Source organism: Labrus bergylta, chromosome 13 (assembly GCF_963930695.1).
Source record: "Labrus bergylta chromosome 13, fLabBer1.1, whole genome shotgun sequence".
In the NCBI taxonomy this organism is placed as follows: domain Eukaryota; kingdom Metazoa; phylum Chordata; class Actinopteri; order Labriformes; family Labridae; genus Labrus; species Labrus bergylta.
Window position 1 is genome coordinate 15,032,617 of NC_089207.1, and position 19,624 is coordinate 15,052,240.

Below are 19,624 nucleotides of genomic sequence, written 5' to 3' on the forward strand. Positions count from 1 at the left end.
TGTAGGAGAAACAAAACAGGGGAAAAAAGACAAAACCAAAAAACATTACAACTTTTTCACATATTTAGGTCGTATGTAGATTCTACCAAACCCCTGTTTTAATTCAGGGTAGACAGATCATGCCAGGAACAAAGAGGAGGTGTCAGGTACCTTCACCATATGCATGTCCACACCGTACATTTCTAACCACTTGGCTTTATTCAGGTAGTTGATTTCAGCTTGGGCTGGCGTCTGACCTCTGAAAGAAAAACGATGCAAAGGGAGGAGAAACAATTAAACAGAGATACTTTTGAATGATCAAAAACTCAAAATGCAGCTTAAAGCTGAAAGGATGAAAAAAGAGAAACAAAATAAAAAACTGTGTTAATACCATGTGGCATAGTGACTACAGAGCCAAGCACTGATCCCCACTGACATTCAGTTAAGCTTACAGGCCCCTACTTAAATCAGTTTAGTTATGGTAAAAATGCTTACCTGCATTCCTTCCACGCGTTGTATATGGCCAGCTCTACATCTTCTGTCTGGTTGGGGATGAAGCGAAATTCTGAAATCAGGTCCAGATTGTGGTCCAATGGATCACAATCACCAAGTTCAGCTGGAAAGACACAGACGCACAAAGTGTGAGAGACGAAGTTCACGAGCTAGATCATTCAAAGGGCTGTTTTTGAGGAATGTATGAGGCTGTACAGGTACACTGGACTTTAAAGAGGAAAAACAACATTCTGAAATATTACTAAATTGTTCACTTAAACCTTTACTTTCAACCGCTGGAAAAAGACCCCAGGAGGAGTGCCTCATACCGTGGGGGGTACTTGATCCCCCAGAACTAAATGAACAAACAAACCCTTCTTCAATGTGACAGCACAGAAAACATGTAGCATAGACTGATGGGTATCTGATCCCCCTCTTGACAAGGGGGCATCGATTTTATCAGCTAAAATAATCAGACTTCTAAAACAACACTATGGTAAAAGGGCATTTAATTAGTGAATAAATAGTCGCTAGATAAGAATGAGATTAGTGTGTTGTAAAAAGATTTTACATTTAAAAAAAAATTGTAATACTGTAGTTACAGAAATAGCAGACAAAAAGCCTTGGTTCTGATTTTATTTTTCAATGTTTGGGTAAAAACTAGGCCTTCACTGTTTAGAGAGTCCAGCTGTGAGTAAAGCCTCAGGATACAGAGGAGAGAAAAGATAAGCTTATCCTATCCATAGCCCAGTAAATGTCAGTGGACCAACATAACTCCAAAAAAAAAAAGGAAAACCAGGACAGAGAGCTCAACTGAAGGAAAGAGAGAAGACAGAAAGGGTGCTGGATTAGGGGGCCTCCGAAGAGGATGGAGCACTAATGAGCTGGCATTTACCCCACAGTGACTATGTGTGTGTGTGTGTGTGTGTGTGTGTGTGTGTGTGTGTGTGTGTGTGTGTGTGTGTGTGTGTGTGTGTGTGTGTGTGTGTGTGTGTGTGTATTCATTCATGGGTTTTTGCATGCAATCCCATTCCAAAAACATTTTAATGACTCAGTATTTGCTTCTCTGAAGCAGTAGCTTTAACATTGCTCTTTGAGGTTAATGCTGCAATTGCAACTTTGGAAAACTGTAGGCAAGTGCAGTTTAAAATGCAGAAGAGCAACGGCACAGGTCCAAATAGTCTCCTGCAATAGTCTTCCTGCAAAAACGGACAAATCACATCTCAGCCACAAGTGTCTGAAATCTCACTCTTTGTGCCATTACTTAAAACGACAGCACTCCTTGTTCATCAGTCTTATGGTAGTGGACGGGTTTATGTCCCCTTGTGCCCATAGCAATGTTGCTGGGAGCATCACCAAGACGTTAAATCACAGAGACAGCCGTGACTGCTTTGAAAGGATCAAGGGAGACTTGGTGGTGCAGGGACACAAGCGTCCCATCTTGCAGCTGCAGCTGGTCTTGTGAGTACATGGCTCCGTCTGGTCAGCATCAGACTCACTTTATTCACCAAATGTTTCATCCAGAGAGGAATCTGACCTGCTAATATTGTACAATAAAACAAGGACATTTGAAAGCCAAAGCTAAATCAAATGTAAAGGTGAGTAGTATACATCCAGCTCTCAGAGCATTAACTACATCACTGCTGACTGAAAACCACTACACTTCCTGTAATACGAGTACACCATGCTCCAACTAAGAAACATAACAGTCTGATTCACACTGGACCAACTGCTATAAACAAATGCTATAGTTTTGCTAATTAGGCCTTTTGAGGATCTTAATTGCTAACACAAAATAAATCTCAACCCTGCAAAGATCCTCCATGTAACAGCTTTCATACTGGCCAGAGTTGGAGAGAGTCTGCTGGGCTCTTACCTTGAAGGGAAAAGGAAGCCAACTCCACCGCTGTTTCAAATGGACACTCTAGCCTGAAAATGCAGACGATTTAAGACTCAGACATAGAAGAAAAAGAAAGCTCTGATACGGTCGTAGGCCTTATGACATTCATGGAGGCCCTCTGATATAATGAAATAATGAAAATAAATAAAAGTCCCTTTGTGTTCATTTTGTTTAAAAACATGTACTGGTAAATCTGTTAATCTCCAACAGTAGCACTGCAATGCTAACGAATAAACCACATAGATTTATATGTGAAAAAGAAAGCAATACCATACTTTGTCTTGTTTAAGTGTCATTAAGGTGGATGACAGCTAGTAGGAGCAGGAAATTACTTACTTGCCACTGAGGATGTCTTGCTTTAATTGTAACACAAACAGGTATCTGAAAAAAAAAAAAAAAAAAAGAAAATCACAGGATCAGATAGGTTAGGAGATGTCACTTTGTTGCTTTTGTCACAATTTAACAATGTGGAACACAACATTTAGGACACACCAGCAGGAACATCAACGTATCTTTTCTAAAAGGGAAAATACAAAAAATAAATCTGCTTTGTTTTTTTAGATACTGATTTATTTGAGTGAGATAAAGTTAAAATCAGAATTGTTGGGCTCAGGAAATCAGGCAAGAAAACATTAACACTGAAAGCAGCTTTTTAGTTTTGCTTACCTCAATGAATTTCATAAGACAAAGTTGTAATAAGTGTGTCTTTCCTCACCTAGTGAGCTCCTCATGCAGGTTGTTTGGTTCGGAGGAGTAAAACTTAACTCTCATGTGAAGGCAGTATGGTGGGCCGACTGAAGAAAGGGGGAAATCGTTATTATCAAACTTACTGTAGCAATCATATTTTACAATAACCGAAACACCAAGTAAAATTGTGTGTGTGTGTGTGTGTGTGTGTGTGTGGGGGGGGGGTCTCTGTATACTTACTTTTCACTTGCTTTTTGATACTCTTTGTCACATCAAGCCAGTGCTGAAACGACAAAGATAATATAAAAGCATGATAATATGAAAGAACAAAGCAGCTTCAGCAGTAGATACAGAGGTTGGATTAAGAAAAATGTCAAAACAAAAGCCAATGCTACCTAAAACATTTGATCTTGTAAAAAATATTCTTAATGATAACTTCCTTTATTGAACATTAAATATTGATATGTGCCACTGAAAATATGAATAAAAACTAGGTAAACATTCAGGTATATACACATTGAGAGGGTCTTGAGAAGAGACATACAAACAGTGAAGTCACTGTTCTGCTCTATGCTGTGACTCTTCTTGGAAGTTCAGGCTCTATGAGGCATGAAAAATGTCAAGGAGAGGCGGCGGTGGCGGTGCTTGTGTAAGTAAGAGAGTTAAAGAGAAACAGAGAGAGATAACAGAAGAACTCGCAGCACTCTCTAGTCTCCTCTCCCCCACATTCCTTTATTGCAGGCCTCTCTCTCCCTCGCTCTCTCTTTACTTCAGCTCCCACTCCCACTCTTTTGACTCTCTACCTCCCCCCCCCCCTCTCCACTGTGTCCCTCCCATCAGTAACATCTTTCCTCCCACCAGCTCTCCCTCCGTCCATGGCCTTCACAAAGTATCAGGCTGAAGGGACAGGGTCACTGGCAGACCAACTACTTAAAACAGTTTGTCTCAGAGCACAGGCTGACTCTCAGAGCTGACAGGAGTCCCATAACCAATCCCTTTAGCCCATTCACTGGGAGGCAAAGTGCCTGCCTCAAGCTCTCCTTCAAAACGGTTGAACTGTGATTGGTGGTCAAATCTGAATTCAGGAGGTGAACAAGCAGCTGTGAAGACTGCTCGAAATGGTGTAAATCTAAACAGCACTGACGACATGAACAGCATTCCCATCAGTTCAGTACAGAACAGAATTAACAATTATTGGTGCTAATGTGACATGCTTTGTATTTGTGAGGTCACACAGTTCAGGAAAACTAAACAGGAAAATGAAATGCTCCCATTAGGCCCGCAAGATATGAGGAAAGATATGCAATGTGCAATAACATTTATCAATATTATAATGATGAGATAAAGTGTGATAAGTGTGCATGTTAGCTATGAAACATTGTTTTATTTGATGTATCTGCTGTTCTTCACAATACCTGTGTTTGCAATTTGTCCCTCCTGAATCCAAAATAAATCCAAAAATAGTTGTTTTTTTCCACCACTGAACTGGCACCAATTAATGAGGATAGCAGATAGCTAGCTCGATCTTTAAACCAATGGTGTAAAAGCATGCACTTTACACACAAGCCTTCACCAAATGGGAAATGTACACAGAACACTGAGTGGGAAAGCTTTGGTGGTTTATATATAATAACTTTTCTTATTATTGTAATAAATTTAGACTTTTGTCATGTATTATAATGAATGCTTACATGCTGATAGAAATGAAATTGTGATGAATTGTGCAGCCCTAGCTTCCACACAGGGGTTCTAATGTCACAGGAAGGCCCTCTAGCTCTTGATTCTCATTTCTGTTTGACATTGGAGAAGAAAAAAAAACTAAAAGATCTCTGCTAGTCCAGGAGTCTGTGCTTAGCTGACTTCAATATTATAGCTGATAAATAACTGTAATAGCAGGGGCATTCCAAAACTTTCTCCGGCTTCTCTGGAGTTGATGTTTCACAGGTTGGAAGGGTCACATGGTCAACTGAACCAAGCAGCACACCAAACCAAATGATTCAATACAAACTAATGTACTGTTTACAGTCTAAAATATATTAATATACAAGGGACTATTTTGTGAAGTGCATTCTTACCGGCACTTGTGCTGAGTCCATGAAGCGCAGTCCAAAGTAGTCTTTCTCCACGATGTCCAGATGGTACATTATCTGGTCAAACAGCTCTTCACCTTTGGCTTTTTTCTGGACACGTAAACACACAGACAAACAAATGGCCGCGTTATCTCTGTGACAGACGGCCTGACCAAAGATCATTTAGAAAACAAAAAGCTGTAAACTGGAGAGAATATTGATTGTCATGATGGTCTTGCAATGTCTGTCAGCACGATGCACACAACAAGTGACAAAGTAAAGCACGTCTTGTGATAGTGAATACATCAAAAGTGTCCTGAAGAAACTGGCGTTATACATCTTAGTTTATATTTCACAGTCCTGTTGGGGAAATATGGTGGTGCATCACATGTTCAGAAGCCTGAAGTTTGAAAGGGTCTTTATTCCCATCATGAATGAAGCCATCTAAAGTCTAAAAACAGGATTTATTAAAGACAACACATTGCTATCAAAAAGCGAAAAAAAATACTGGTTAGGGTTAATACTGGCATCCTCTATGGAATTTTACATTGTTGCTTAAAAAAGATTTAGTAATAATATCAAAGTCATTGCAGATATTTATAACTAATACATTATTTGAGAATGCATTAAAATATGCATCTCACTTCTCTGAAGAGGTTCCAAATTCGGTAGTTCACCAAAGAGAAAATCTGAACATATGCACTCAATTTTTTGAATAGGTGTTGCCCTCTCTAAAAAAAAAGGCTGTACCAGTTACTGCCTGTGTTCTGCCTGGGACTGGGAGAGCTCTCCCTCACATGAGCACTCACACTCACACAAACACAGGAATCCGACTTCTAAACCCTACCATGAGGCACAGCTACAGGGTTTCCATGGTAATGGGGGCATAAGTGCCCCAGACGCTGAGAAGCTGAGAGAAGTGAGGTGGCTGGTTACATCATGTGATCAACTGGCCCTCAGTTAGGAAAAGACGCCATCCAAGATCAGTTCACATTGCTCCTTTCTGTGCCTGGATTATGTCCTCTCCTGTCTCTCCCCATTCTGATGAGAGCTTGACTGAATCTTAATGCTCCCCATTTGTTATTAACTAAAAATCTAATTTTAAAATTATGACTTATTCATTTGCAGAACAAGTTCCATCGGATTGTAGTCTATTTTTGCATTTTACATCCTTATTTAAAAGTTTTTTGCACAGAATTTAGGAAGAAATCACAGAGTTCCTAAAAGAAACTGTGAAAAATTGGATGAGGTAAGCACAGGGACATGGGCTACTTAGCAGTTTCCTTGTGTGTCTTACACTCTGCCTCACACACACACACACCCCAAGAGAGCTCCTGGGCTGCTCAGGGGGGCTGGCCCCATGCTAGCTGGCATAGTTGACAAGGCATACCGCACCCCTACAGTACCCAGAGAGAGAGAGGGAGAGAGAGAGAGCACAAAGGACTCATTGTGTGTGTGTGTGTGTGTGTGTGTGTGTGTGTGTTCAAGTACTGCACCCAGGGCCTTGTTTTACTGCCTTCAGTATTGTTCGTCTGTTTGCAGCCTTTCTGTCTATCTGTGAGCATACAGCTCTGTCTTTCAAGTTACAACAGAGCCAAAAACAATGTCACCCCAACCCCCGAAAGAAAAAAAAAAGCTTTTTGATCACAATTACAAAAAAAGGAAACAGGTCAATTTAAATAAAAGAACATTTAAATTGCTGTTTTCAAATTCCTGCACATTCACCTCAACGAAAGCTCCCCAGCGCATGCACAAAGTGTTTGCCATAAATTCATTCATTTGAGGAAGCCGGCCAAAATGTCAAATCTGACTTCCACACATTACTCCTCTATTTTTTTTTAAAACTATTTAAAAATGGGTAAAATAACATTTTATCTATGCAGCAGCACATTGATTTGTCCACCCCCCCCCCCCCCCCTTCATCCCCCTTTTGCTCCCTCTTTCACAAACATCCATAAAAACAGACCCATCTTCAAAATAGCCCCACCTCTCCGTGCACACGCTGAACAAAAACATAATCATGACACGCCTGGGGAGAATGGTTGTTGTTGGCTTTTCCCGGCAGAGAATAAAAACAGGCCGTGGCGATAAGTTTCTTGTAAGTTGCCCCTACTCGTTTGGTCCATCCATCATTAGCACCTGGCTACAGTTCTACTAATCACCAAGATCCCCAATTTGGAAATGTGTGAGAGAGGCAAGTTTTTTGTATTTCACAATTCATAGCTCTATTAGTCTCATACAACTACTAAACAACGGCATGAATAGAAGCTGCCACCACACATAGAATCGTATTCTGTTGAAAACATAATTTAGATCAAATAGGGATCTTTGAAATGTTAAAATTCTCACCACTTATTAAACTAAGATTTTTTTAGTTTATAATAGCGTAAGACTTTCTCATGAGGAGATGTACTACCATCAATTTAAGGACCTATTTATGTAAAAAAAACAATGCATGACTTTGCTTCACTTTTTCTCATGGCTACAAATCTTGAATAGGTAAACAGGAAGTTGGAGGAGGTTGACAGTTGTGGGTGGATGCATGGTGGGGAGTAGGGCGAGAAAGAACAAGAGACAAGTGTGGAAGGTAAATAAATGTAAAGTAAGGAATGCAATCATAAGGTGGTGTGTAATTATGTATGGACATAGATGCTGCCTAACAGAAGTAACCCTAGGAGACAACTTTGGGTGGCCTCAAATGCAAAGGAACACAAACACAGCTGGAAAAACCATTAAAGCATGTGAACGAGGCCTATTCAGTTTTAGATTGAGGCCGTCTATTTACAACCACCTAAACGTCTAAAAAGAAAAACAAACTGCAACACTGAGCAGGGGGTCACCTACATTTTTGCCAGCGGGAGCTGAATTGCCATCTACTTTCCTGACACCAGGCAGTCTGTTAACCCTCAACGGAGCAATATACCAAAACAGTAACACTTGAAACAATCAAAAAAACAACCAAAACCTGTTTGAAAGGCTGTAATTTATTTTAATCCAAAGTCTTTAGATCCCTGAACCAAATACAATTCACTAATACCAAAGAAACACTGCCAGTAAAAAGCCATGCCATGTCAAGTTTAACTTCTCCCAAAGACTGTTTACCTGAAAAGATAAGTCTGGGTGAAAATGCAGAGAGCGAGAGAAGATACCTCCCTCCATTGTTCACATGGTTCCTCTATTTAAGTAAAGTTCCTCATGTTAAAAAGCTAGGAGAGTATTTAGGAACTCTTCTGACTGACCAACATGACAGAAAAACAACAACTCAAAAGCATCAAGGCTCCAAGGGAGGGTACACAGAAGTCATCTCTGAAATAATAAGACAACATTTTGAGCTGATATTTCCCCAGACAGGGAAATGTATTTATACATTTTCTGAATTGATTTCTGATTAAGAGCTGTGACTTGAAACTATACACTACTCACACAAACACGTGCATAAACTTAAAAAAAAAAAAAAAAAGGTCTTGTTGCCAACACATACAGAACATCATATAAAGAACGTGCCTCTGGTTCTCGTAATGCTTTCAGCACTCTGCAGACTCTCCCCGTTCAAACTCAGAAAAGCCAAAACGTTGAACAGAAAAATGTCTAATGCCTCGACAAAGCAGGGCCTATGGTTGCAAGCTTGCAGACTCTTTTATAATGAAAAGCAGCTGAAGTAGTTGAAGTAGTAGTACGTTCTCATTTCAATAAGGTAGTGGAACTGTTTTTTTTTTTTTCAGATGTCAGGGCAAAAGACACGACTACAACATACTAAGTAAGAGAGGGATGTTAACTTATCATATAGATTGTACATGCAGTGTGTAGTTAGGGGGAATCTTCCCTTGATGTCTTGATGTTTTTTCACACTTTTAGGCCAATCATTCAAACAGAGCAAAGCTCCAGAGCAGCTTTTCTATATTGTTGTCCTATCACGTAGAGATAACCGGACGATAAGACAGAACTGTTCAAAGAGGCTACTGATATCTGGGGGAGGGGAAGCACAAGAAAAAGGTCATAGGAGATGCATGCAGAGGTTTCCCCTGAAACTTCCTCCACACACAAGAGCACAAATCGGAGAGTTGACAGTACACTAACGCAAGAGAAAAATAAATAAACTCAGACATTAAATTAGGAAATCAAACCTGCATTAAAAAGAAACACCTCAGAATTTCAGATGTTCCAGCAATGATCACTGTCAAAAAGAAAAAGGGGTTTTTATAGCAACAGAGAGGAAATGGAACATAGAAAGAAACGCTCCTAGCAGATAACATTCCTAGAAAAGAAAGACTGAAAGATAAGATGAGTGTAGCCTCTCTTTGCACACAGCACTGAGCGGACAGGAAGGAGTACATGTCAATGATTGGCCAGGTCCTACCCCCAAAAACATGTGTGACATCACTCGTGAGACATCATGCTGAATAATAGAAATGCAGTGATTGTAATTTTCCTCAAACCGATTCTGATTTCTACCTGGTCTGAACTGCCGATACCGACTTTTGGCTGATAATGATTTTTTTCTGTCTTTAAAGCTCTATAACTGACAGCAAACTGACTGTTACGTAACAGTATTTAACAAAAAATCTTAAAAACTGCAGCAGGTTCACTCTCACTCAAACTGATCTCCATCAAATTTTGAGCGTCGACCCCTTTACCTGTATTCTCTCCTTCATTTGAAATTATTTATGGTGGAAGTTTATATACTGTATGTAAAGTAAAAGGTATTAAAACAGTCTTTATTGATACTCTTTAGCCCAAGGTTTATAATCTAACTCATTCATAAATCAAATTATAAAAACAATGAAGCCAACTGCTTCACTCACACTGACCAGTCAGTGGCAAGCAGGCTGACAACCTGCAGATTCCTGTCACATGCCGTTCTATCGGTGCACCTTAACTGAATAATATACATTACTGCATTCTTGCGCAGTAAGCTGGTGAGGAATTTCAAAAAGCTGGTTGATAGTCATTTACCAGGTTTCAGGATCAATGTTAAGTCACACATCAGTAAGCCATACTTAGACATTTACCTCCTTTGATTTTTAAGGAGAATTAAAAAGAGACATGAAAAGGCACACTGTCTTTTTTTAAAAATACAGCAAAAGTTGGAGAAGACAGATAAAGTTAAAGAGAGAACATATTGTCTTCAACACATCTTCTTGGGAACTTATGTCAAAGTGATAGATTTAAAAGCACGATTGAGCCTAACAGGACAGTAAGATACCGGACTGGCCTCGCTGGAATGCTGCAGGCCCGACACATGGAATGCAAGTGGAAACAAAAAGATGAAAAATATGTGAACCAGGCAAAAAGAAAAGGTCACAATCAGGGAAAACACACAGGTACTTATGCCCTGAGTTCCAGTCTTGTTACACAAGAAAAGGACTGCATCTCATTTTTCCAAGACAGAAAGTAGAGGTTTACAGAATTACACAACTAACCAAAAGACACAAAAGAGAGGAGGAGTTGGACTGAAGATAGGAGAGGAGAGGGCAGCCTACTTCGTGACAAGCCAACAATGTCATGTGATGCTGTCACATGATCAAGTGTGTTCTCCAGAGAGGATCATGGAATTACAGGTGATCAGCATAACTACAACCCATCCACACACAAACCAGCACTCCCTGTAGGCTTAGAGGAGCTGTTCTACTGGCACATGACAGTCCTCAAACATGATCTATAAACTATAAACTATATAAACTCAATCTTCTCATATAGCAAATAAAAGTCACTTACAGGAACTTTTCTAAGAATTTACAATGCACAACAACTCCAGTGAAATATTTATTCTAATGTCAACAAATGTTACAACACAATAACACTTACAACAATCAGGGTTCAAAGATGAAAAACATCAGATATCATGGATGAACAAGCATTTGTTTGATAAGCACAACAACCTCACTTTGGGGGTACTAAACACCTCTCAAGGTTCGAACTCTAGAAACTTTTCTTACCGGCAGTTCAACACTGACGTCTGTCCCGTCCAGCAAGGAAACGCGGCACGTGATGATGGACTTTGCATCCCCAGCAGCTGGGATGTGTGTAGTAGCACGTTGGGCCTCCCGTAACCGGGCCTTCTCTGCATGTTTGCGGATGGAGCGTCGCCCCAGCGTCCTGCGCAGGAAGCTCAGCATGATGGGGGAGAGGGAAGGTTACTCTACCAAACCTGTAACAGAAAGTAGATAAGATATAAACTCACATGAGTGTTGAATTTTGTATTTGTGAACCGTACAGGCCTTTAGAAGTGTAACGTTTTTTAAACCAAAGTCAACCCATAAAACAGGTGAGAAGAGTAAAGTCAGCAGATGAGCTTTTGTGTACTCGGACCGCAGCAATATACGTGGGCCTTTGTCTTTAAACATTCAGTGAGCAAGCTGGCAATTGCCTGCTAGTTATGCACCACCAGACATTACCTGAGAAAGTGGTGCACCTGCAAACTAGTCTGTGGCACTTTGTAGTCCTTTTTAGAATCTCAAAGTCATAGTGTGCTGGCCCTTAATTACAATGATGTCCCGGCAAATACCTATCTATTAATGTGGGTCTGCTAGCAACTATTATCTTCTCTTAACAATGGGTTATTTTCAGTAATTGCTTGCCTGGCTATGAACAAAGTTGACGTTAAAAGGTGACAGGCTAACGTTTAAGTCCACATTAAACTTGAGTTAACTTGATGTTTTTGAATTAAGTGTTCTGTTTTGTTTTAATTAATGTTTTGTAAAAAAATGGGCAGATATTATAAAGATTAATCTTCTTTCTGCTCCTTTTCATTCAAAATTTGAGATTTTATGTTTGTTTGTTTTTCTTAACTTTATTGTTTATTTTTGAATGAAATAAAATTGGCAAATAAAAAAAAAAAATCAGGCAACAAATAAAAAATAAAAAATAATCATGCAACAAATAATAATAAAAAAATCAGGCAACAAATAATACAAAAAGAAAAATCAGGCAACAAATAATAAAAAAAATCAGGCAACAAATAAAAAATAAAAGATAATCAGGCAACAAATAATACAAAAAAAAAAATCAGACAACAAATAAAAAAAAAAAAAATCAGACAACAAATAATAAAAAATAGAAAATGGATGTAACCGTGGGTAAATCAACATGTCACTTTTTTACCTACGAGGGATGACGATAATGCTGTTTTTATAATCACATAGATATCTATTTAATTTAAAAAAAAAATGCAACGATTAAAGATTTATTTTCATAAACAGTTTATTATATTACCAACTATAAAAAAAGCATAATTTTAATGTTTAATATTTATTCGAAGAACATGGAACTAAGACCCGTATGTTAAGGTTTAATTAATTATAAAAGCGTTTTTATAGTAGACGGCAAAGATGCTGTTTAGATGTTACAGGTTGTAGCGAGGAACCGCTGAGTTGTCCGTAGTCAGAAAAACATGAAAACAGGTGAAAATGCTTGAGACAAAAGCGAAGATAGTATTAATAAGGAAAACAAACAAAACAATTTAACTCCCCGTCTCAAAATTCCCCCAAGCTAAGGCCTGGGATACCTGGTTTAAGCACACAAGCAACAGGTGTGCGTTTGTTTTACACGCATGAGCTACCCGTTATTAACAGACCGCACTGAGCATATATCACTCCGCCCACACAAGCGGCTCTTGAACAGCAAAACAAACGCCGCCTTTAGCTGTGAGTGCCGTGTCCGACAAACACTTGCTCCGCAGCCACTTGTGGATCTGTAAAGGTCTGGAAGAAGGGGGGTACTTACGAAAAACCTCCTCGTTTGAATTCACGGTGAAAGCACGTCCGCTTGCATTGTCGACGACTAAAACGCAGCCTCGTATATTTCCATGGTTTAGATCTTGCTTCTCTTTCTTCTATTTCTCCTCCTCGGTACCTTCTATGGGGCAATTTTTCTTTTTTTCCCAGGTCCCAACAAAAAGTAGGAGGCAAAGCTCTGCTCAGGATGTGACGTCACGATAAATCCCTAACAAACCCTGATTAGCATTTTTAAAGCTACAAACCCTTTTTTTGGGGGGGAAGAAAATGGAAAAAAATATTCGTTACGAAGTAATTTTCTTACCTAATAACTCATATTAGAGTATGAGTTAACTTTGGTGTTTAAATTTAATACTAATTTAAATTTCAGTTGTAGCGTTTTATTACCAGGCCAGAGACAGCTAGGCAACTAAGCCTATACATGGACCTACATCAAATAAATTAAAATCCTAGTGTTATTTTTGATTTTATGAAATAGTTAACGTGACATTTTTAACTTCCAGTATAAAAGGATTGGCCTGCACCTTGATTTGTTTTTGATTTTTTTGTACAAACACAAACCTCAGGGTGTCGTCTATCTCTATTTGACAACAGCGCCCCCTCCTGGTTATTTTGTGAATGATAGTTGATCTGTGTGGCCTCGCAGAAACAGTCCCGTTTACCCTGAGACTCAATGGGAATTAAAATGTCATTGAACACGATAGTGTAGCAAATTGCATAGTGTGAACAGAGGCAGTGATTAAAGTGTCAAAGTGTAAATTTAAGTGTCCTTCAAATGTATTTGCCTGACTTGCTGGAAGTGTTAAGCCTTATAATAATCCAAGTGTCCAAGTATACTCAATTGACACTAATTCATGTTATACATTACATCTTTACATACTTTGAAAGAGTAAAACCTGATTTATTATTCGCTTGTAACATTTTTAATCCCTCAGGTTGGTCAGCTGTCTAATACATTTGATACTCTTATCTGTGTGCTTGATCTTAAGCATTATTAACTGCAATAAATGAATATTTTTCTAGCTTCTGGTCTTTAATAACAAGTAATACACTAGATCCAAATATGCCTCAGCCTGATGGTACCATTTTAACATGACCAAATTTTTTTTTTTTTAATGATCAGACACCATAATAAATGTTGAAAGTTGGCTTATTTTAGGACAGGACAACTGTTCTTTCCTCACAATTTTAAACTTAAATCATTTTTAAAGCCTTTAGTGTGTTTGTGATGCTAGCCTTGAAATAAAAAAAAACAGAAATTGAGAACTCTGGCTACGTCATATCACTAATGGTTTAAGCATATGGTATATGGTTTAATCACATTCAAAACTAGAAACAAATAATTCTGGTTGAGATCTTCAGAGCAGGTGCCATGTTTTACACCTGCTCACTCTGGCATTGCCCAGCCTCACTTTTACAGTGTGGAAAAGCAAGCTGATCCGAAGCCACATCTCCATGCTTTGACAGACAAGCTTTAATTGTTCACAATCAAGCTTATAAACATGTCCAAAGCACTGTAAAACCATGATAGCAGAAAGAAACAAGCAACTGAGGACAAAGGTTTTTATGACACAGGTAGAAGTTAACCAAGGGTATAATACGGTAAAACATTTCTCATTATTTTGTGTTTCATTATATATACACTCGCTGTTATAGACCAGTTTCAAATAAAACAAAAACTTTGAAATAGCAGTCTTGAAATACACACCATTTGTGTCACATTTGATTTATCCAAAGGAGAAAAAAAAAATCCAAAAATAAAATAAAAACAAAATCTTTCTGCTCACAAATGATTTTCCCTTTTATTTTAAAGATTTTTTTTCATATACAACATTGTATTTACATGGTCTAGTTTTATTTACACAAAATTAACAAGTGGCACTGTGTAGTTAGGAGTTCTCGTCTTTTTTGTTTTCTCGTCCCCTTACAGGTCGTACTTTGAAACAAAATAAAAATGAGAAGGAAAAAAAAAAAAAAAAGAAGTTTAACAATGCTTTATGTCTCCAACTTTTTTTCTTTTCTTCCAGTAGCACTACCTTTCACTCAGCCTTCTACAAAGTGCTGTCCTTCTCCCTACCTGCCTAGAGCCGATTTCATCTTTACAAAAATACAACTTACCCCCCGAGCCCTCCCCTTGTCTGGTCCCCCTCCAAACTACCTTTGATCAGTACCCTAAACGCACAGACAGTACCAATTATATGTCAACAACAGAACACTTTGAACACAGACGGACCACTGCTGGACATGTTGTGCAGATGGAAACCCTAGCAGCCCTGACATATCAATTATTAACTTTTTTTCAGTACAGGGCCGATGTGTTAGTTTGCTGTTAAGAATTGTCAAGGTTTTTGCGAACTTGTTACTGATGCCACTTCAGCAGGATGCCTTCAGCTTGAATTAATTTTCACCTTTTGGTAATTTACTTATTGTTGGCCCTGCTGCTGAATGCAAAAAAAAAAAAAGAGATGAGAAGAAGCCACTGGAGGCTGACTGTTGTTCTTCCAATGCTCATATTTTGCATGATTTGCAATGTATTTTTTAACTTAAATCCCCTCCTCCCCCCCCCCCCCCCCCGAAAAAAAAGATTTAAAACCAGTTTTCACTCCTTAGCTAGCTAGTCTAAGCGTGTCCTTCAGGGTAAAACAAGCTAAATCCTGTGCTACTGTACCCCATGGTATTCTGCTCAGATGTGTTATTTGCCTTGAGGCAGTGCTGAGAGAGTGGGATCCGTGTATAATGATCCAAAAAAGAGAGGCATCTGGGGTGGAACAATGAGAAGAATGGACTGTGGATGTTGCGTAGGCTTAGCTGAAATGACTGATGTTGCCTGAGAGAAGGATTTAGGAAGATTTTGGAAGAGGGCCGCAATATAGGAGAGCTAAAAAAAAAAAGGAAGAGGAAAGCATTTTCAAGGCTCTTTTTGATCCCACCTCTCCATGTGACAAAAAGTTATGATTCAGCTGTTTGATATGGAGGTATGAGCACACTTTGAAATGTTTCACAGGCAAAGATTCCGCCTGGTTCTCAGGACACACTTTGAAATGCACCATATATATATATATAAAAAAAAGAGCTCGAGATCAGGTCAGATTGTGGCTTTATAACACAACCCTTCATTCCAGTTAACAGACAAGCAGGCTTAGACCAGACAGCTAACAAACTGTGTGTTAGAAATGGAGGAGGGAGAGGTTCAGAGGAAGAGAAAATTAAAGACTGAAACCTAAACACACACACACACACACTCGAACACACACTCTCACACACTCACAGCAGTAGGTTTCTCCAGCACAATCCATGGAAGGAGTTAATGACAGCAGGTACCGAAGCAGCCAATCAGAAAAAAAGATCTCAAATCATGAAGAGGCTACACTTCATTCCATACCGATATGTAAAAAAAAAAAAAAAAAAAAGAATGGCAGCTTTAACCTGTCTGTTCTTCGACAATTAAAAAAAAAAAAAAAAAAGACTCAAGGAAATCGATGCTGGGTTTTGTGAATAAAAATACAAGTCATCAATTAGTCTCTCATCACTCGTTAAACACATCATCTCGCCTTTTTAAACATGTGCCGTAAAATGACGTACCGTAGGGAAAATCCATTAGAAAAGGAAGAGGATTGGTTGAATGTTCTGTTTGAGCTGCCTTGTTGAACTGTCAACTGTTCTCAGGCAGATGATCAGACATTTAGAAAGAAAAAAAAAAAAATAATCGAAAACAGGAAAGGTTGTTTTAAGAGCCGCTGCTCCAGTGACCTCTAAACCCCTTTGCAATTTCTTTCTGAAGAAAGTGTTCAGTGAGAGAATTCCTGTGAAAAGAAGGAGTCAGTCATAACTGCTTATGTGTACGCAGAGATCTTGGTTTGTCCTCAATGTCTTCTTGACCTTTTAGAAATCAATACAATACAAAAAAAAAGCAAGAGGAAGTGAGGAGGTCAGTGGAGGAAGCCTTTAAAGTCAGATTTCTTTTTTTCACCATTCACACTGAGGCTGAGATCAGTTCATTGTCAATTCAAAACGCAGATTTGAGTTTGAAACCTTACATGTACTGGTTGCATAACATTTTGTAGCAGCTTTGAGAACTAATTCATGGTACTGCTGTGTTTTTTGTTTCTAAATACTGTGACCAATGTCTTTTTTTTTTTTTTCAGGTTCTGACGCGCCAACTGTTCTGCTTTAGTTGTCCTCTTCCAGGAAAAGAATCAAGAGTAGAGTGAGAGGTTCATATATAAAATACAGTTGTGTGTTCGTGTTGTCTGTGTCTGGCTCAAGGACACTTCAGCAGGGAGCGCTGACTTGCTGCAGAATGCTGAAACTGTCTGCGTGTTTGAAAACAGACATGAACCGACCTCAGCTTTGTTTCTTAGCTTTGTCTGCCATGACGGCTTGGAAATATAGCTTCGACTGTAAGTCAGTGAGGCCGTGTGTTTAGCGGGGGCCTCTCTTTATGACACCGCCTTTCATTTCTTGTGTTGACCTAATGTGCTGCTGAGCTTTATGCAGCGTTAGGAGAAATGCGTTTTGATCGTTCAATCACTTCAGAATGTGATGTTTTCTGAAGATCATGTCTAACAATGATAAGTTTGTAGACTCTTTTGAGTGGTACAGAAGCGATAAGAGAGGTGTGCCCAGTAAACACAGGCCCCCCTTTAGTTTTTGTAAACCAGTAAACGTTCGTCACCACGCCAAACGACGGCCCGCCTCGGAGCGCGTGTGCCTGTAAGCTCAAAAAACACCGCACAACGCAGGAGAAAGAATAACAACTTGCCACAGCACTGAACAAAGAGGTGAAACACAAAGTGCTTTCAGCTGTCCATCTGTCAGTCTGTGCTGTCAGAACACGTAGACAAGAAAGCCGAGAAAGATAAAAACCAAGTACAATAAATTAAATAACTGTTTTTTTTTCTCCCCCCCCCCACGAAAAGCAAATGAAATCAAAGAAGTAGTTAGAAGAAGAAGAATCGCACTACTTTACTAGCTAAGATTTAATCAGGAAAGCATGAAACTCTAGATTCATACAAACGAACATACACGTTTTTTTTTTTTTTGTTCAGTGGACAGGGTTTGACATAAACTAAAAACACAATAAATACTCTTTCTGAGGAACAAAAGATAAGGTATATCTCTTTATCAGCTAAAAGGACTAAAAAAAGGCAGGTCCGTCTGGCAGACTCGCTCAGAAGGGGACGGGGCGACCCTTTGGGGAGAATAAAAACAGGGGGAAAAAAAAAAAAACTTTCCATCGCGAGGGCAGCCCATCCCCTTCATACTTATGGCACTACAGCAATTCCCCATCCACCTTTTATTCTCTCGTACGCTTATCTTTTTTCTTTCTTTGAATACTTTTTTTATCTTGACCCTGAACAAACAATATCCCCCTAATGGTACACAGCTGGATTTCTATTTTTTCTTTTTCGAGCTTGTCCACGATTTTCACTTTTTGTTCGTTTGTGTTTCTTTTTTTCCATTTTTGTCAGCATAAAGTGCAACAGTGCTTTTGTTCTCTCCTCCGGCGACCCAGTATGACCCCTGAAGGTCAAGTGTCACGGGTTAGCAGGGTCGGGGTCTGGGTCAGGGTTCACGCTGGTCTCACTGGTCACGCTGGTGGCGCTTGCGACGCTTGTCTCCTCGACTTCCTCCTCCTCCTCCTCCTCCTCCTCCTCGTCTTCTTCATCCTCCTCCTCCTCCTCCTCCCCCTCTTCTGTCACTTCCCCCACATCCAGCACCTCCACCTCCTCGTCGTCGTCGTCCTCTTCATCCAGGCCTCCCTCCAGCAACTCCACCACGGCAGCCTCCCCGTCCTCCGTCGATGCCGACTCCTCCCCTTCTCCTGCGTTCTGCTGCTCTTTCTTCTCCTCCTCTCTCTCCTCATCCACCTTCTCTCTCGGCTGGTAGATGGAGGTCTTGAGTGGTTTGACCAGGCCTTCCTCGTAGACTCTCAGGATGGCCTCACATACAAAGCGATACTGACTCTGGTAGAGACAGATTGAGAAAGGAGTTAAAGCTAAAAGTTTTAAAATGTTGCAGGAAACAACTAGGAAAAAAGAAATCAATGCATATACATACAGGTGTTTGTATCATCATGGCTCTCTGGTCTCTCATCGTCCTGACAATATCTAGAGGATACACTGGCTGACCACACTCCATTAGACACAATGCGGTCTCCATGGTGATCAGAACCCCTGTCCGGCCAATGCCAGCACTGGAAAGAGAACAGAAAAAAACATTTCAGTGAATTCACAAATCACTCTTAGGAAAATGCTTCATCTTAAAACCCACTAAACCCGTTTTTGTATTTATTTTTGCAGGTTTTATTCTTAGCCAAGAACAAAACCTGCAAATGCTCAAGAGGATACTAGCGGCCATTTGTGTGCTGACATGCCAGTGCATTTTATATCACTTCAACTGGTGTGTGTCCTTTTCTGATGACAGCGTTCTCTGAACGACTTATGTTGTGCCATCTGTTTGTGGTTTATATTTTATATCCACAACTGATGCTACTAATAAATCAGCCTGTTGGCTCTTCACTTCCAGCAGTATGACCTCCATTTAAGAACTAATAAAAGGTATTCTTACAATCAGACTCCACAGCACAACACCACATTTCTAGATTTGTATTTGGCCATTCTCAACTTCTGAACTTCTCTTTACAACAGAGTTTATTCTGTTAACGAAAAACAAACGATAACTGTTCATCAACGATCATTTTTCCATGATGAAGACAGGATGTTGATGAGTTAAAGATACATCTTTGATAATAAAAACTCTGA

At 39.5% G+C, this 19,624-nt stretch overlaps 2 protein-coding genes across 4 annotated transcripts in view; both read right to left on the reverse strand.

Moving 5' to 3' along the window:
* Nucleotides 1-13,041, reverse strand: part of epb41l5 (erythrocyte membrane protein band 4.1 like 5) — a 35,574-nt gene extending 22,533 nt beyond the window's left edge. For both annotated transcript variants that reach the window (XM_020647849.3, XM_020647848.3), the window contains exons 1-9: nucleotides 12,850-13,041; nucleotides 11,064-11,275; nucleotides 5,134-5,238; nucleotides 3,299-3,341; nucleotides 3,087-3,165; nucleotides 2,708-2,752; nucleotides 2,348-2,400; nucleotides 475-595; nucleotides 151-238 (exon numbers count right to left, since the gene is read on the reverse strand). In XM_020647849.3, the coding sequence (XP_020503505.1) occupies nucleotides 151-238; nucleotides 475-595; nucleotides 2,348-2,400; nucleotides 2,708-2,752; nucleotides 3,087-3,165; nucleotides 3,299-3,341; nucleotides 5,134-5,238; nucleotides 11,064-11,243 (714 nt within the window). In that variant the 5' untranslated portion in view covers nucleotides 11,244-11,275; nucleotides 12,850-13,041. The remainder of the gene's footprint in view (nucleotides 1-150; nucleotides 239-474; nucleotides 596-2,347; nucleotides 2,401-2,707; nucleotides 2,753-3,086; nucleotides 3,166-3,298; nucleotides 3,342-5,133; nucleotides 5,239-11,063; nucleotides 11,276-12,849) is intronic.
* A 1,368-nt stretch (nucleotides 13,042-14,409) lies between these two features.
* ptpn4a (protein tyrosine phosphatase non-receptor type 4a) overlaps nucleotides 14,410-19,624 on the reverse strand; it is a 79,929-nt gene continuing 74,714 nt past the window's right edge. For both annotated transcript variants that reach the window (XM_020647846.3, XM_020647847.3), the window contains exons 26-27: nucleotides 18,921-19,056; nucleotides 14,410-18,826 (exon numbers count right to left, since the gene is read on the reverse strand). In XM_020647846.3, the coding sequence (XP_020503502.1) occupies nucleotides 18,398-18,826; nucleotides 18,921-19,056 (565 nt within the window). In that variant the 3' untranslated portion in view covers nucleotides 14,410-18,397. The remainder of the gene's footprint in view (nucleotides 18,827-18,920; nucleotides 19,057-19,624) is intronic.